The sequence below is a fragment of the Lithobates pipiens genome, unplaced genomic scaffold (assembly GCF_037356315.1).
Source record: "Lithobates pipiens isolate NorthernLeopardFrog02 unplaced genomic scaffold, aLitPip1_a1.2 Scaffold_13, whole genome shotgun sequence".
Lineage (NCBI taxonomy): Eukaryota > Metazoa > Chordata > Amphibia > Anura > Ranidae > Lithobates > Lithobates pipiens.
Window position 1 is genome coordinate 22,935,763 of NW_027507718.1, and position 18,524 is coordinate 22,954,286.

General features: G+C 42.1%; 1 protein-coding gene across 4 annotated transcripts in view; it reads right to left on the reverse strand.

Moving 5' to 3' along the window:
- PCSK5 (proprotein convertase subtilisin/kexin type 5) overlaps positions 1-18,524 on the reverse strand; it is a 628,432-nt gene that overhangs the window by 173,958 nt on the left and 435,950 nt on the right. For 3 of the 4 annotated variants that reach the window (XM_077474911.1, XM_077474913.1, XM_077474912.1), the window contains exons 18-19: positions 14,450-14,553; positions 11,952-12,081 (exon numbers count right to left, since the gene is read on the reverse strand). In XM_077474911.1, the coding sequence (XP_077331037.1) occupies positions 11,952-12,081; positions 14,450-14,553 (234 nt within the window). Of the gene's footprint in view, positions 1-3,114; positions 3,272-11,951; positions 12,082-14,449; positions 14,554-18,524 lie in introns of those variants that run through there. The other variant, XM_077474914.1, reaches the window with a different exon arrangement.

The window sequence follows — 18,524 nt, forward strand, 5'->3', positions numbered from 1 at the left end:
TGGTCCGGTGCTGATCACCTGTTGATCACATCCCAAGAAAAAAAAAAAATTCTGGCAATACACAACAAACTGAACATGTGCAGCTTGTCCCCTAGCCTCTGTTCTATCAGGAGATGGTTTGGGGACTGTAGAAGAAGGAGAGAAACAGGATCAAACAGCCTTTTTACACAATATGGAGGATTAACCCTTTAGGTTCAAAAGTGACTATAACAAGCATGATTTACTGCATATACAGACCGAGTTTACTGTTGTGGGTTTAGTAACACTTTAAGAAATATAAAGGACAGTCCCAGGATTCAACATTTACTTAATTAGAAATGACAAAAAATGTACTTCCTATTTTCTTGAGCTTTTCAGAAATATTTAAAATAATTAAAATGAAAGAGTAATAGTAGTATTAGAGACATGTTTATGTATATAGGGGGCAGATACATAAATGATGTCCAAATTAAAACTCAAAATACTTTCACTGAATAACAAAATCATATAAAATCTCTTTTCATTTATTTTTTAACATACAGTAAACATTTTTAAACAGGGCAATTGAAGATAGGCTTACTTTCTTTTGATTGCCTTCTATCTATTTTGGTCAAAGGCTTCAACACACTGCATAATATGCTGTATTAGCACAGTAATATGGACATAGCTGGTATATTGTTTATAAATTTTCTGCTGCTTTTGTGCATCATAAAAACTCATCAATATCGCCTCAAACTGTGAGCTTGACTTAAGTATTTTTCATCTGAAACTTACAATTCTGTTTAATATCCAGCAGGTTGCTTGCCATTCATAAATACAACAGAAAAGTCAAAAACACAAGAATTATACGAACGGCACACCTCAAAAAATAGAAGTATTTGTAAGTGCACATATCTGTGCCAAATGGCAATTGGATACCTGGTACCTTCACAAGCTGTGTTGCCTTTATACCAGGCAGGTCCAAAGTCCGGCCCGCGGGCCAATCGCGGCTCACGGCCCGGTTTTGAACTGCCCACCTGGTTATCTAAACATATATATCTTTTGTGGTTATCTCCCAGTGCCAGGGACACAAATGATATATAGTCTGGCTGCTTTGGAGGGAGGAGGCGGAACAAGCGCTGTACACACAGGAGGAGTATTTCACGTTTACATGGCAGCCTGTCTCCGATGCTGCCACTGGACGACTGTTCTGTCCATCAAAGGAGGCGAGACTTTCACTTAAAGAGGCCACTGTGTAAACAGGAGATTCTCCTGTAGGATATCTTTGGTGCTCGTCCTGCCCTCTCCATGTCCCCTCCAAGGCTGCACTGATGGAAAATGGTGAGTGCATTCCTAGCAATGGTGTGGCTGCATTTCTTGCCATGGTGAGTGCATTCCTGGCTAATGGTGGGGATGCATTTCTTGCAATGGTGAGTGCATTCCTGGCTAATGTTTTTGCAATGGTGAGTGCACTCCTGGCAATGGTCAGTGCTGCATTCCTGGCAATGGTGAGTGCATTCCTGGCAATGGTGGGGCTGGATTTCTGGCAATGGTGAGTGCATTCATGGCAATGGTGGGACTGCATTTCTGGCAATGGTGAGTGCGTTCCTGGAAATGATGAGTGCTGCATTCCTGGCAATGGTGAGTGCATTCCTGGCAATATTCAGTGCTGCATTCCTGGCAATGGTGGGGCTGCATTCCTGGCAATGGTGAGTGTGCTCTTGGAAATGATGAGTGCTGCATTCCTGGCAATGGTGAGTGCATTCCTGGCAATATTCGGTGCTGCATTCCTGGCAATGGTGAGTGCATTCCTGGCAATGATGGGTGCTTCATTCCTAGCAATGGCAGGTTCTGCATTCCTGGCGATTGGTGGTTCTGCATTCATGGGAGCCCTAGGAGGCACTCTGCACATGCTCATGTTTGGTGTGTATTGCTAGAGAGTATTTTTTGGGAGGGTGCATGTGATCAGCACAGGGCCAATCAGCACTGTCCAGACAAAGGGTCAGGGAACATGCAGCCTCATAGCAAAGTCAGAGGAGAATGAAAACTCCTGCTACAAGTAACCATTGCTCAGCCAGGTACTGATAGAAGTCAAAAGACTGTTATATGCTATTGATGAGAAAAGGTATTTAGCAGTTTATACTAAAATTATTGCATTTCCATGTTCTGTGTACTGTGGGAGACCAAATATAGTGAATGCCGGGTCCTGGGTTTAGTAACACTAAGTTCTGTGAGTAAAAAAAATGAACACTCTATAGTATATCTTTAGACTGGAAACTGAAAAGAGACAATATATACATTTATCTTGTGATGCTAAGGAGGCATGTTAGGGCATTCTGCTATAAAATGGTTATAAAGAGGCCTTCTGAGAATTTACAAGTTATACCGTTTTCAAGTAAAGCATGGAGTGTTGACATTTTTTTACAACCTGTCAAGAATGATTCCATGATAATTTCACTTATCTGATCTCTATTAATCCTATCATGAAAGACAACAGTATATAGAGGTATCCTATAACACACATTGCCATTCTGAGGAGCACAGCTGGTGTCATTTTATGCTGGAAAATCATGTATCTGTCCTCGCCTTCAGTACTGAAGATATGTAATGAGCATTAATGGGTGTAATTGAAAGCAGAGTTCTCTGCATCTTTTTGATGTAATTGACTGTGGCAGTCTCTCACTGTTTTAATCTGATGTGGATAGGGAACTGAAAGGTTTCATTAGACGAAGATATTTACTTTAATTGGCACCCTTCCCATTCAATGCATTAAAAAATAACCCCGCCTCAGCTGTCATTGCTCAAAACACTGTGTCTTGGAAACAGCTTTTATTATTCTGCAAAATAACATAAATCATTCCCTGATACCTTTTCTTTATGCTGGTCTCATATTTATTTATTTCTGTTGATACAGTTATATTCTCCCAAGAGAGGTACAAAAGGTATGTCCCAGAACTGTGTCCTCTTTACCTTGGAACTGCATTGCACTGTGTATCCATGAATAATGATATCTACGTTTCAGAACTGCACTTCTGCATCTTATCCATTATGCTCTTTTACAAGGAAGGCATACTGTATACCTGCCCATACCAAGTACATATAAATAATGCAGATACTTTTTGGCCACTAACTCTAAATACATAGCATCACAAATAATCAGGTCATTCTTGCACATTTTTATTTTGCTTTGAACATAGACTGCATTGCATTTTTATAGGTTGCGTACAGTATAGTATAAACATCTTTTCTAGATTTGATGAAAACTTGATTATGAAATCCCAATCTTCTCTTGCAATGCCTTCATAAGACGTATCTAAACAAATGAACAAAATAATAATATATTGCAACTAACTAGTCCTTAGATATAGTGGCTGCATTAGTTATCAGATTTATGCTTTTTTTCCTTTAATTTCACCTTGTGCGCCTGCCGGTAAGGTATTTCCTGTCCTGTAAAAACTCTTAGCCCTTGTACACACGGTCGAACATTCTGATGGAAAATGTCTGATCGGACCATGTTGTCGGATAATCCGACCGTGTGTGGGCTCCATCGGACTGTTTCCGTCAGAATATCCGACCAAGTTTTAGAGCTGGGCTGTAAAATTTTCCGACAACATGATCCGATAGGACTTTGTCCGATCATTTGTAGAGAATTCCGATCCGACAAAGTGCCTAGACCAAAGCTATTGGCTACTAGCCTGAACGTAGTCCCATCGTAACAAAATAACGTCATCATGTTCTGAACGATCGGATTTTCCGACAACTTTGTCCGACCGTGTGTATGCAACACCAGTTTCGGACTGAATCCATCGGACAAAATCCGATGGATTTGGCTGTCGGAATGTCCGACCGTGTGTACAAGGGCTAACTCTCAGCACTGGTTCACTCTAGTGTGATGAATTTTAAATGTGATTATGAAATGCAAGTGGTCTTCGTGTGGTTTCGAATTTTACTGCTGTCTGTTTTTGGACACAATTTTATGGCTTGGGCTACAAGTGATACAAATGCATGCTGGGTGGTTATAAGGTGTTCCTAGCTCTGCCTGCTCCTATTAGTATGAATCCAAGTCCTTTCCACTGGGTAGGAATAAGGTTCTCCTAGCTACTTTTTAGTAGGATGTGGTACCGGATAACTTTGTCCATACATTAGAGCAGTGGTCATTAACCCTGTCCTCAGGGCCCACTAACAGGCCAGGGTTGCAAGATAACTGAAATACATCACAGGTGATATCATTTGCTGCTCAGTGATTGCAGTATTCTAGTCTGCATCTCCCCAAGGTAATACATAAAACCTGGCCTGTTAGTGGGCCCTGAGGACAGGGTTGATGACCACTGCATTAGAGGCTCTTTTATGAAGCTGAGGCTCTTTTATGAGGCTCCTCCTCCCGTGAAAATACTTTCATTTTTCTATTATCTATTGCTGGATGGGAAAAAATGCTGTCATAGTTCCACCCTCTTTCACTGCTAACAGGTCATGCCTTCTACTACACAGAAGCAAATTGCCATTAATCCTGCCCACATTTCCTACTTCTGGCATTGGTCAGAAGTTGTCTTTGTCTCAGCACCACCAACCTGATCCTCTCTTGCAGTCATCTCTCTGGGGCTTGTACTAGTGGGCAGGAACAAGCTGGTCTCCAAAGACATACTCGCTTTCCTTGGATTGACCTTACTGTAGCTAGTCTCCAGACCAAGCCTGTCCTGGAGGGAAGCAGGGAGATGGAGTGTATGACTGACAGGCTGCTGACCAGACTGTCATAGTGTTTGGGGGCTCATGGTGTAAGGACGGGGGGCTCTGGGGATCCATGTAATGAGCTCTGTGTAGTGGAACGATGATACACCAATACCATCAAAATTGCATAAAAAATGCAAGTACACGTGTTTTTGATCTGTTTCTATTAGGGCCAGATCACACCAGATGCAGTTCCATGCAGTTACGTTTTTTTCTGCACCAATACAGTCAACTGACCAGAAACTGACCAGAAGCTGACTGCATGGTGTGAACTAGAGCCATTGGAATACATGGAAAACACTGTGCATGCATTTTTAGTGCAGAAAAAAAGCACACGGAACTGAATGGAACTGCATCAGGTGTGAACTGGCCCTTAAAGTATATGGGCCACAAGATCAAACTGCATTGCACCAAAGCAGCACAGACCCCTTCTCCAAACTCGCATTGCAGGTGCTTTTCATTTATGTGAATAGCGACCTTTGAAAGCAATGTTATTACCATGTACTGTATCTAGGAGAAGCAGTTTTGTAGTAGCATGTTAGAATTACAACAGATAACAGAGGTATCTTTGGCAGAAAGATAATAATGTTTGAGATGACACTTAAAGTGTAAGTTCCCCTTTACAGAAATATCTGTAAGGTGAACTTACACAGGACACCGTCCTCCACCCCCCCCCCCCCCCCAGTCCTGCTGACCTGGACCGCGACAATCTCCTGTTCTGAGCCCCAGGGTATATCCACGTCAGGAGTCCGGGGCTCAGAAATCCCTTCAGCTGAATGTCCAAAACATGCCCGTTAGGAGGGAAGTTTCGAAGCATTTTAATTGGTCAGCGTCATCACATGGGTGGCGGTGACCAATCAGTTGCCACATAGCCCGTCCTGTCAGCTGGGAAGAAGACGCCTGGATGCTGAGGGGATTTATAAGCCGAACACCGCCCGGTTCGGTTTGCACCAGAACATGTGAATAGACAAAAAGTTTGTGCGAACATGCGAACCCTATTAAAGTCTATGGGACACGAACAAGAAAAATCAAAAGTGCTAATTTTATAGGCTTATATGCAAGTTATTGCCATAAAAAAGTGTATGCGGACCTGGGTGCTGCTCTAGGGGACATGTATCAATGCAAAAAAAAGTTTTTAAAACAACCTTTTTTCAGGAACAGTGATTTTAATCATGCTTAAAGTGAAACAATAAAAATTAAATATTCCTTTAACCTCCCTGGCAGTATGATTATTTCAGATTTTTGGTGCTGAAAGCGGTACAATTATTTTGCATGGAAATTTGGTGTTTTATATTGTAGGCCTGTAATTGTTAGGAATAACTCACTTAAATCTGTCCAAACAATAGTCTAGTAGACATCCCAGGTATGATAAAGTTTTAAAAACAAAATCATTAATTTTAATATAATAAATAACTATAAATAATTATACCAAATAATAATATAATAATAATAAAAATGATAATAAATAATGTAATCATAAAAAAACACATAAATCACTATCACTCAATTCTGCGAGTGATTCTAATTTATTATTGCTGTTTTCTAGCTGGTCTAAAACCACTTTTGATGCAAAGGGACAGTTTTGGTTGCTATGGACAATCTCCAGTTTCCAGGCAGAAAGAACCGTTTTAATAATATAAAACTGCATGCAGGGCATGGGACAAACCACTAGGGACAAAAGGGATATGAAATAATTTCATGCATTAATGTAATCTGTAAGATTACAGTATACTGTATGTATAGTGTGTGTTTCACTTTTTGAATTTGGCGTCATTCTCCGTCCCTGTGCGTCGCAAAGCTCACAGGGAACAGAGCTCGGCTCCGTAATGAATCGAGCGGAGGACAAGCCGATCACACTGCGGGGAGACATCGCAGGATCCAGGGGACAAGGTAAGTAAACTCTTCCTGGATCCTGCGATGCGATCCCGAGTCTGGCTCAGGGTTACCGCTTTTGGTTCTGAAATTCCACCCCGAGCCAGACTCGGGAATACTGCCAGGGAGGCTAGATATCGTCCATGGGGAGTCCCCTTAATCTGCCTGTAAAGTGGCACATCTACATAATTTGTAGAACAGTGCCGCAACAAAATTACATTTCTAAAGGAAATTAAGGAAATTAAAGAAGGATGTACATCGCGGGACACTTTAAAAAAAAATAAAGGTATTGTCAAAAACAAAGTGTCCCGCGATGTACGCCCTTCTTCAATCACGCTGCCGAAGGAACCAGGTGGCCCTGCCCTTGCCTATATAACAGCTGTAACAGCTAAGAGACAGCAGTCACCGGAAGGCCTCCCATTGAGGTGGAGCTTTTTTTTTGGGGGTCCTTCGGGCAGCGTGATTGAAGATGGATGGATATTGCAGGACACTTTTTTCTTTTTTTAAATAAAGGAATTGTCAAAAACTGTTTTTACTTTTTGACATTTTTTTTTTGGTGAATGGGTAGGGGTACAATGTACCCGATACCCATTCACATGGGGGGACCCCTTGGTAAAGGGGGCTTCCAGATTCCGATAAGCCCCCCACTGAAGACCCCGACAATCAATGGCCAGGGTTGTTGGGAAGGGGTCTTTGTCCCCATCAACATGGGGACAAGGGGGGGCGGGCATGAATTTGGGGGGACCCCACGTCAATTTTTTTTACATTTTGGTAAGGAGTTTCCCTCAAAATCTATCTCAGACCCAAAGGGCCTGACATAGATTTTGGGGGGACCTCATGCCATTTTTTCCCCTAATCCTGTCATAGGGTTCCCCTTAACCACTTCAATGCAGTGCATTATATACTCCACATTGACTGCACTGTATATAATATACACACATACTAGACTGCTCTTGACTGTATATATAGTCTGCACTGAATGCACTGTATATATATATATATATATATATATATATATATATATATATATATATATATACTACACAGTATATATTAATACATTGCCTGCACTGTATATATATTCTACATTGTATATATATATATATATATATATATATATATATATATATATATACACACACACACACACACTAAATTGTCCGCACACCACTAAATAACCTGCCTAATCTACTAATCTAGCTCAAGTTCTCTCCATGTTATCATACTATATACGGATGCTGTGTAAGCAGCCCTATATAGTGTGGGGCGTGAACTTAGCCCACTGAACCATGATTGGGCAAAGGAACCCTGTCCTTGGCCAATCATGGCTCTCCCAGCAGATCGCGCTGTGATTGGCTAAAACATGCAGGTCAGGTGCACAAATTGGCCAATCAACAGCCATCAATGCACTGTGATCTTGCAAACGCCCCAAATGTTTGGTTCATTTATGGACACATGAAAACACAACGTTCGATTCGAACATCTGGACCATCCCTAGTGCTGCACCCCCACTGTCCTGGAATGTTCTAGAAGCTCATTACCTAGTTAAGCCAGCCACCAAGGAATTGACACTTTATGACATGGTAAGTGGCCTTTTAACAATCCTGACAACTTGTCAGCAAGAAAACTGCTCATGTCACATGGCATTTGGTGAGTATGCAGTAAGTGAATTGTGGGCATACGTGTTTGTTCAAGGTTAGTGACTTATTAAGTAACAGTGAATGAAGAATAAAGGATAGGAGAGGTTATGAACATTCAGACTTTGTGCCTTTAAAACAATGTAACAAAAGAGAATTTCCAGCACTACTTTCCCCTGACATCTTTTATTAGACAAGCACTAAAACAAACAGAGCTAATGTGTTTCTACCTAGTCAGATTAAGGCCATGTGAGGCAAAAATGCGTCAGGTGGTTGCTCTGTTTGTTCTATTGTTTGTCTAATAAAATAAGATGTGGAAGGACATGTGGTAGTGCTGGGAAATTCTCTTATGTTACATTGTATCTGTGCTTTAGAAGAAGGCAATTTTTCTGTGCACTGCCAAGGGGATGAATAGGTGTACTGTGGGTGTGAACTGTACATTCTCTTGCTTTCTACATTTAAAACAGGTTGCCCATAACAATTTTTTTCATTTCCATAGATAATTGTTTATTTGCAACTAAACAATCCAAACTTTTTGCAGCCAAAGACAGTGCCATCTTAGCCTGTATTTAGAATTGCAATTGCCATGGTGCTTCACATTTGACCAGCTATGGCCCCTGCAATTTGAGGATTTAAAAGTTCAGTTGAGAGCAAACATGAGCACAATGGCACCCATCTCTAGAGGCATGTCTTGAATGTAGCATACACTGCACTTGTGCTAGGAAAAGAATGCAAATGAAAACAATGCAGAATACATTTCTATGCTTGATTTAAGATTTTATAACTAACCCAAAGTTTCTTTTGAGAAACTATTTTGGGTTTTGTTCCACTTTAATACCCCACACTTCATAACCAAATCTTGAGCACCTACTTTTATTGGGTTGATTAAATTGCAAGATTAAACGTATATGCTTAAAGTGAAACTTCAGGCAAAATAATAAAGTGCCTTATATAATGCTGTCTATCAATAACTTTAACTCAGTTTTTTTTTTCTGAGCCCAGAAAAACATTTTGTTTATTACCTGTGGATACTCTAATTTTTGAATCTGCAATTTTTCTACTTCCTTTAACAGATCAAGCTTGCCCAGCTAAAGTAATAGATTAGAGGGGTTGAGACAAACCATTTAAAGGGAACTTACAATTGTCAACTTTTATTCATTTGGGTTAAACCTTTTCTATATAAAAAAAAAATAACACTGGCTGTAACGTCTTAAAAACTGTGACTTGCATTGTTTTACATTAAGATCAGTCCCTGCCCTTAAGGAGCTTATAATCTCTGGTCCCATCATGCATATTTAAACACACATACTAGGGCAATTTGGACAGCAGCCAATTAACCTACCAGCATGTCTTTGAAGTGTGCAAGGGACCCAGGGTACCAAGAGAAAACCCACATAAGCACAGGGAGAACATGCAATCACCAGGTAGATGGTGTCCTGACTGGGATACGAACTGGGGACCCCAGTGCTACATGGCAGAAGTGTTGACCACAAAGCCACTGTGTGGGCTTTTATTTGTTTGTCACTTACTTACAAATCTTTCTAAAACTACAGTACCCTTTGGCACATATAAGATCTTATGGTATGTTTGTCTCCACTTCTCTTCCTCTGATACCCTCACATCAAGGCTCTCAACCCTGATGGGGCCACCCCCCGGCTACACCTTGACACAGGGCTTCTAGAGCTGTTGTTATATTGTTATATAATGTTTTCTTTTTACGGTGATGCCTCTCTTGTTCTTTCTGACTCTACTAAACTCAATGTTATCAGAGTGACTTCCCAGCCATTTTTTCCCTATTTTCTTCCTTCCCTTCTGTCTCCCCCCTTCCCACTTCCTTCCCTTTCTTTTGGTTTCCTTTTTCCCATCTTTTTTCCTTTCTCTTTTTCTTTTATATACAACACATCAAAATTTCCCTGGTGTATTCATATCATGCCAGGTTACCTACAGATGGACTACTTTGCTGGATCCCATGATCGTAGTCCATGAGTTATTCTTGAATTTCTCCTGTTTTTTTTCTTATAGTGACACTTCTCACAGTTTTTATACTGTACTGGTTTTATGTACAAGTCATGCTATTGACGAAAGCCATAGAGCAGACTTACTGTTTCATTTCGCTATTGTAGTGTCTTACTTATGTGTTTTGACTGTTATAATAAATACATTTTCAACCCTAAAACTACAATACATGTGTATCCAAGGCTAGACAGGTTGACAATGCTGTCTGGGATTTTACTGCAGAATGAATAGTGTTAACAACTTAATAAAGAAAGTGAAAAAATTAGAAACTGATGTGTTAATACTAGTTTCAAACTGCATGATTTATGTACTTTTTAATTTTGTCTTAGTTCCACTTTAATCAAATTATAATTCTCCATGTGTTTAATGGTAACATTTTATGATGCATGGGCACATTTCTAATCATTTAAATAGACAGCAGAACAAGAATGCCACTAAACCACCTTACAAACGCCACACATCTATATAAAGACAACATTCAAAAGCATTGTGTCAGCCAATATATGGTGAAGTTTGATGGCAGTATCAGTATGAACCATAGCACAAAGATCTAGTATAACCACACTGAACTTTACTAGGTAGGTAAAACTTGAGTTAATTATTATACCCAATGCACAGAGAAACTGAAAATCTGTTAAATTATCACATATAGTATGCAACAAAACAAGACTGTAAAATAAGGTAATTTAGTGGGCCTTACCGAAATACTGACAGACAGTATAGCTAAGACAACTCTTTTTTAGATGACATTAGAAATGTTTCTTGAACTACACCAAAAATAAATTTTGGTTACAGATTTACTATCTACTGCACTGATATAAATGTCCACCAGTGTTGGGCAGATGTGGGTGACAACCTGAAATAAATTAAATATTCAGGCAACCTTGGCCTACTTCTCTGTGAGGGATACAATTTACTGGACAGGCTAGAAAACCTTGTTTAATCACCATTGTACCCCTGCACATAGGCTGTCATTCACTATTCACTATACTAACAGCCATTCACTGTTTGAGTCAAGTGAACATGTCTATGCTGTGTGGCCTTTTTTTCCCCTGGAAGTAGTTGGATGGCACAGATAAGCACACACTGGAGCTGCCATTCTGTGCCTTGACCACTCCAAGCATGCACGTTTGGTTAAATTTGCTGCCCTCTATGCGCTGCTTTACCCAAACATGTTTTCAGTTGTCAAATGCATCAGATAAATAAACTAAATACTGATATGTATTCCATATTACTTGATATCACTACAACTTCCTCCCTATTAGTCTGGTCAATACTGCTAAATGCAGGATGCCTTTCTTCCCACATCATAGTCAATACAAATGCTCATTATTCTGTCCCCTCTGCTGCCTAGTTAAGATATTAAAAAGCGAATTCCCCATTTTTTTTTCAGCAGAGGGCTAATGTGAAGGAGTGAGATGACAGTTTTATCAATTAATGACTCAGTACACAAAGCTTTACAAAAGGATCAGGATCTTTATTTTCAGCCATGTCACTGTAATTTTCAAATTTAAATGGATTCAGTTGGATAAAATGGTCACTTTTTTTTAATCAGGATCCTTGTCCTGGAGTGTGAACTTTGTGAACTGAGCCTTATGTATTTAAAATTTCATTAATTAAGGCACTGCGTATATTTAAATCTGTCTTTACCTAATAGACAAGTCTGTCAGATTCTTCGAAAACAGGTAAAGACACATATACCACAGCCATTTCTTCTTCTTATTATATACTATAATAACTTACCGTTTACAAGTTTTAAAACCATTAGCCTTGGGTAGAGCAAAATAATATTCAGAACTACATGATGTAACACAGCGTCCATCTTCAAGTGCCATTTCTTTTGCACAGTTTATACAGTTGTCAATTCCGGGTCCTACATAAAATAGGTCAATAAAGGTAAAAATGGGGAACTTTGTTAATGGATGAGTATAAATATCTAACATTATTTTCACATACAGAAGATGTAATAATTGTGAAAATGTAAAATCTATTTATTTAGCTCTGCTGTGTGCTAGATTCAGCACTCTGCATGCACAGTATATTCTAGCTGGCATATAGGTCTCTTACTGAATGAACTCAAGATCACATTTGCTAACAACTGAGTAGGAGAATGACGACATCACCCATATTGCACTTCTCAGCCCGGGCACAATCACTAGGCTGCTTTTTATGATAAAACGTACAGTTTTCCTTCTTAATTATACTGCTGCTTAATGCTGTGGCTTTTCAGGAACAGTGATGGACTAAGATTTAGGCCAAACTCAGTCCAGCCTGAACCCACACTAAAGCTGTCATGTGATGGCACTCCACTGGCCCAACCAGCTGAGAGCAAAGAATTCCCACCCACAGCAGCACTTAGTGAAAGGGCGCACGGATTCTGGTGATATAATTGACCCAATATAGGCATATTGATGTATTTGGATATTACCATGCAGCCATATTAGGTGCATGATGTCACCAACATTCCTGTCCCTTTGTTATATGCAGCTGTGGGACAGGGAATTCCTCAGGAACAGCTGATTTGGGCATAACAATGCATGAACTCTGTAATGAGAGCACTGTGATGTGACGAGGGATCTCTATGATTAAGGACTCTAATATGATGAGACTACAAATTCTGGAAGAGCACAGGTATACCTTGCCTCTAATATGATGAGGGGACACTAATTGGAGGGATGGATTTATTATACGATGGTGGGACTCCGATGAAATGGGGTGGGGGGGGGGCTCTGAACCGATGGGAGGACACTGATGTGATGGGGGATTCTGGCATGAAGGGGGCACTATGATGTGAAAGGGGGTTCTGGATATTAAGTCAATTCACCAAGGAGGTTCTGTGCATTGTCACAGGATCTCATTTCTCATTGATGATAGTAACATTTAAGTTTTCTACTGGAAACTGGGATGCCCCAGGATTTTGCACACTTTTCATTGCTAAAAGATTTCTTTTTAATAGACAAAAGCATAGATCAATGGCTCAGGAGCTCTGGATGTAGTCTTATTGTATTAAATCAGAATATATATATAAGCTTGTAAGGGCAAATTAAATGTCATGATCAGAAATGTATAATAATGTAACACAATATTCTGAGACACAATGCGTGAGATGCAGTCAATAGAATAGTGACATTAAAACATACCACTGTGCTCAAATACTAGTTCAAAGATATATGCCGAAAAATAGTTGCCAGAAGGTTACTTTGGAATGAGAAAGGGTCAAGGATAAAAGGCTCTACATACCTAGCTTTCAGTGGCATGAGCTGTAAGCATGAGGCTGAATGGAGTGGCGCAATTAGAATGGGGAGAGAAGACCAGAAGAGAAAAAAATAAAAAAATAAATGCTAAGGAGGAATGACAAGAAAAAAAAAGTGGGATTGAAAGGGAGAAAAAAGGGGGAAGGGGGGTGTAGTTCCTCAGAGGTTGCCATTTTAGTTATGAAAGGTTTATAGTTAGAAAAGAGTAAGGATTTGTTCAAAGTGGAGAGGCAAATCGGGGTCTCAGGGATGCAGAAGGTGCTGGGGCTGCTGTACGGCGCAGTATTAACTAAGCCAAGGCTGCCGAATCAAAAGAAATTGATCATTAGAATCTTTCATGAATAAATATGTCATGTATACGGTCATGTTCATTGGCTTCCATGTCTGTAGATCTCCACTAATGTCTCCTTCTTAAATCTGATTCAGGAGTTAATCAATCAGCTAAGATGGATTTTTTGTGATAATCACTTTTTTTTTCCCAAAGACAGCTGGCATCTGCAGAGCTTCCCCTCTCCTCTCCATCGGCATAAACATGGATAAAATTTAACAATGGCAGGTTAGATGCTTTTCTGATAATATAGTTAATATATGTTGACTGCTGACAAAAATATTTGTTATTCTGTTCAGCTATTATTCTTACACACATCTACCAGATACTACAGCTACAGCCTGGTACACACTACAGTTTTGCATGAAAAAAAAACAAAAACTGACAGCTCCGGTTGCACACACATTGTATTAACCATGTGAGGTTAGTTCAGCGATCTCCTCCACTGGGATGTTGTGTTCTGACAGGGGATGCCCCCCTACAGAACACTCTGATCAGCGCTCCCTGCGATTGGCTGAGAGTGCTGATTGGGAGTCGGTCAGCTGCTGGTTTTCCAGCATGCGTGTCCAACAGAAGCTGACCGAACGGTCAGCTGTTGTCAGACACACCAACATACACACGGGCAGATTTCCTGGAGATTCCCTAGAAATGTATAATACCTGTGCATGTGGCACATGATCTGTGACAGGGCTCACATTCCTTCTTGACGGCACTGTAATATTTCTCATCCTCGCAGGTGACAGCACATTTGGATCCTTGTAAACTAAAAAAAAAAGAAAGTATCTAGATCAACTACTAAGAAACTAAGTTAAGCATGTATTCAAAGATTCTTTTTTTCTACTTTACACCTCACCAAATAACACAAATCCAACCTTTTTCCACCGATTTTAGTTTTTTTTTCAAAATTTTTTATTGGTCTCCTCTTTGAAAATTGTAAACTTTATTGATTTATATAATGTAACCAGCGTAGATCATAAGAGTAATTTTGAGCTTAGAGTAATAAAACCAGAAACATAAAGGCATATTCTGGAGGAGGTCAGCAAAGAACAGCCTTATATTTCTCTCAATACAAGTTTCTTATAGGCTGGATTCACACAAGGCAATTTAACTGACATGCAATTCCACTAAAAGCAATAGAAACACACACATTTATGTGTTTCTGTGCAAAACAACACATTTTTCATGTATTTCTATTGGGAAAACACATGTGCAGAAAAACAGAGAGTTGTAAATGCAGCCCTAAAAAAATAATATTGTAATTTTGGAATATCTTAGGCCGCGTACACACGCGCGGACTGTTCGCCCAACTTTGTCCGTCCAACAGTTTCGGCAAACAGTCCGCTCAAACTTAGCATGGACGGACATGGCCACACACGACGGACGAACAGTTTGCTGAAACCGTGCGCGATGACGTGAACGGCACGTACGACGGGACGAAAAATACGACGTCCTATACACTGCATTATAACTTTCGGCGTGAAAATCCTTTCTGAGCATGCGCGCAACTTTGTTTGACGAACAAGCCTACACACGGGCGGACTGTTCGCTCAAACAAGGTTTCAGCGGACAGTTTTTCGGAAATTCCGAAAAACCTTGTCCGTCCAACTGTCCGCTGAAACTGTCCGCTGAAAGCCCACACACGAGCGGACTGTCCGCCCAAACACTGTTCAGCGGACAAGGTTGGGCGAACAGTCCGCCCGTGTGTACGCGGCCTTACTGAAATTTTTGTCTTTCTTCCCTGGCCCACCTATCCACGGTGTGTGTTGTCTTTTGGTTCCACTAAAGCCTTACAGCAAAGAAACCATGGTCCACATTCCCAACTGATAAGAGCTTAGAAGAGCTGCATTCATGCTGGATAATTATCCTTAAAGTGGATGTAAACCCAAACTTTTTTTATTTTTATTTTTTATGTCATAATATAGAGTATAAGATTTCCTATCATTTGAGCCCAGTCTTGCCACAAAGAGTTAATCCAGCACTGAGCAATCCTCTTTTATTGTTCAGTGAGATAAATCTTGACAAACAGAGAAAAACTTTGTCAAATCCTCCCCCTTGCTGTGAGTGACAGTTGATTTACATATCTCGTGCACTAGTCTAAGAGACATGCATTATTTTTGAATTCTCTCCCACTCCTTTCTTCTGCTGTTCTACCAGGATTGGATGTTCCACACCTCAGCATAACTGGGCATGCTGAAGTCATGTAGTTACTTTCTTGTCTTTTCACTGTATGTTAGAGATCATAGCAGAAGTTCAGTGTAATGCCGCGTACACACGATCAAACAATCCGGTGGAAAAGTCCGGCAAACTCAAGTCCAACAAACAACCCCCCCCCCCCCGTGTGTAGCCTCCGGCATACTTTTTTGACCCGACAATACGGCGGACTTGTGTATGCCAGTCCGCCGTACTTTAGAAATGAGCGGACTTTTCCCGCCCGGAGAAAAGTCTGCTCATTTCGAGCGGGTCTCCAGGTAGGCGGGGCCCGCGAAGGAGACGTCGCTGGCCCCGCCGCCTGGTATGGACTTAAAGGGGAACCCCAACGCCAAAAAAAATCGGCGTGGGGGTCCCCCAAAGTCCACAACAGACCCTTGTCCGAGCACGCTACCCGGCCGGCCAGGAAAGGGGGGGCGAGCGAGCGCCCCCCCCCCCTCCTGAGCCGTACCAGGCCGCGTGACCTCAACATGGGGGGGTGCCTTGGGGAAGGGAGGGCCCCGCGGCCCCTCCACCCCAAAGCACCTTGTCCCCATGTTGATGAGGACAAGGGCCTCTTCCCGACAATCCTGGTCGTTAGTTGTCGGGGTCTGCGGGCGAGGGGCTTATCGGAATCCGGGAGCCCCCTTTAATAAGGGGGCCCCCGGATACCAGCCCCCCACCCTATGTGAATGAGTATGGGGTACAATGTACCCTTACCCATTCACCTGTAAAATAAAAGTACAAAAAAAACACAACACACAAGATAAAATAATTTATTGCACAGCTCCGGGGGTCTTCCGTCTTCGGGGGTCTTCCGTCTTTGGGGGTCTTCTCGCCGGACTCCTCCGCTATCTTCTTGTAGCTCTTTTGCTAGCGGAGGAGTCCGGCTTTCTTCCTCGTCACCGGCCTCTTCTTCCGACTTCGGGGGTCTTGTCCCCCTCTTCGGTTCTTCTGCCGGGCCACCGCGCCTTCTTATAGCTCTTTTACAGGCGGTGGCCCGGTCTTCTGTCGCCGCCGCCGCCTTCCGTTCTTCTTCTTCTTCTTCTCCTTCTTCTCCTGGAGATGTTGACTCAATGCTCTCTCCGGCCACAATGCCAGGGACGCGCTGCGCGGCCACTTATATAGGGACAAGGGGCGGTGTCACATGGCTTTATGTCACATGGGTTGGTCACATGGGTTGATGTCACATGGGGACTGTGACATCGTAAGGGGGCGGGGTCACCATGTGACACCAACCCATGTGACATAAAGCCATGTGACACCGCCCCTTCCCCAAGGCACCCCCCATGTTGAGGGCACGCGGCCTGGTACGGCTCAGGAGGGGGGGGCGCTCGCTCGCCCCCCCTTTCCTGGCCGGCCGGGTAGCGTGCTCGGACAAGGGTCTGTTGTGGACTTTGGGGGACCCCCACGTTCGGCGTTGGGGTTCCCCTTTAAGTCCATACCAGGCGGCGGGGCCAGCGACGTCTCCTTCGCGGGCCCCGCCTACCTGGAGACCCGCTCGAAATGAGCGGACTTTCCTCCGCGTGTGTGGGCGAGTCCGTTCATTTCGAAAGTACGGCGGCGTTAGTACGGCGAACTTAGTACGCCGTATTAGTCCGCTGAAAAAGTGCCGTGTGTGGGCAAGTAGCCCGTTCGGAAATTTCGACGGACAGTCTGGCGGACGTCCGCCAGACTAAGTACGTCGGACAGACGGCTACGTGTGTACGCGGCTTAAGAAATACACAGGAGAAAATGCATATTGACAAGGGGAGTGTAGAGGTGGGCGGGGAGTCTACTGACATCACGACTCCACCCACCGAGCTCCAGACAACAGACCCACCCACAGAATCTGCAGTTTTTTGGGTCTCATAACAGACAGAGGGGAGACATTTGACAGGTACAGGAGGCATGTATATCCTTATAGTTAACTCCTATGGCAGTAGTTTGGAAAGGATGACATTGGGTTTATTATTATTATTATTATTATTATAATACACGATTTATATAGCACCAACAGTTAACAATGTATAGGGGGGGACAACACAATTACAGTACAATACAAAAGGTACAGGAGGGCCCTGCTCCTAGAGCTTACATTCTAAAGAATGATTTGATGGGGGTGGCTCGTGGACAGTTAGGTGGGTGTGGGATAGGCTTCCCTGAATAAATGAGTTTACATCCACTTTAAGCCCTCACACTGGATGTTTTTACAGCTGCTGTTTTTTCTGCAGCCAGTAAACTCCCCAACATGTTATCCTATTTGTTCATGCACACATAGGCTGTTATCATCGTTTTATGGAAGGGGTGTTTTCTGGCTGGAAAAAAACCCCCCAGAACTAATGGGGAAGCCGTGGTTCACACTGAGCTGCAGGAATGAAGCCGTGCAAGTTCAGCTGAACTCGCACAATTTCACTCCCGCATGTCAGTCCAGATTTCAGTGGCAATTTCACAGACATCTCTGCAGGTTTCTGCACAGATGTCAATGGAAATTGCAACTCAAAATCGCAAAAACAGAAACGACTTTTTGAAAACAGAGCGGCGCTGCAAATGCAGTGTCGCACCAAT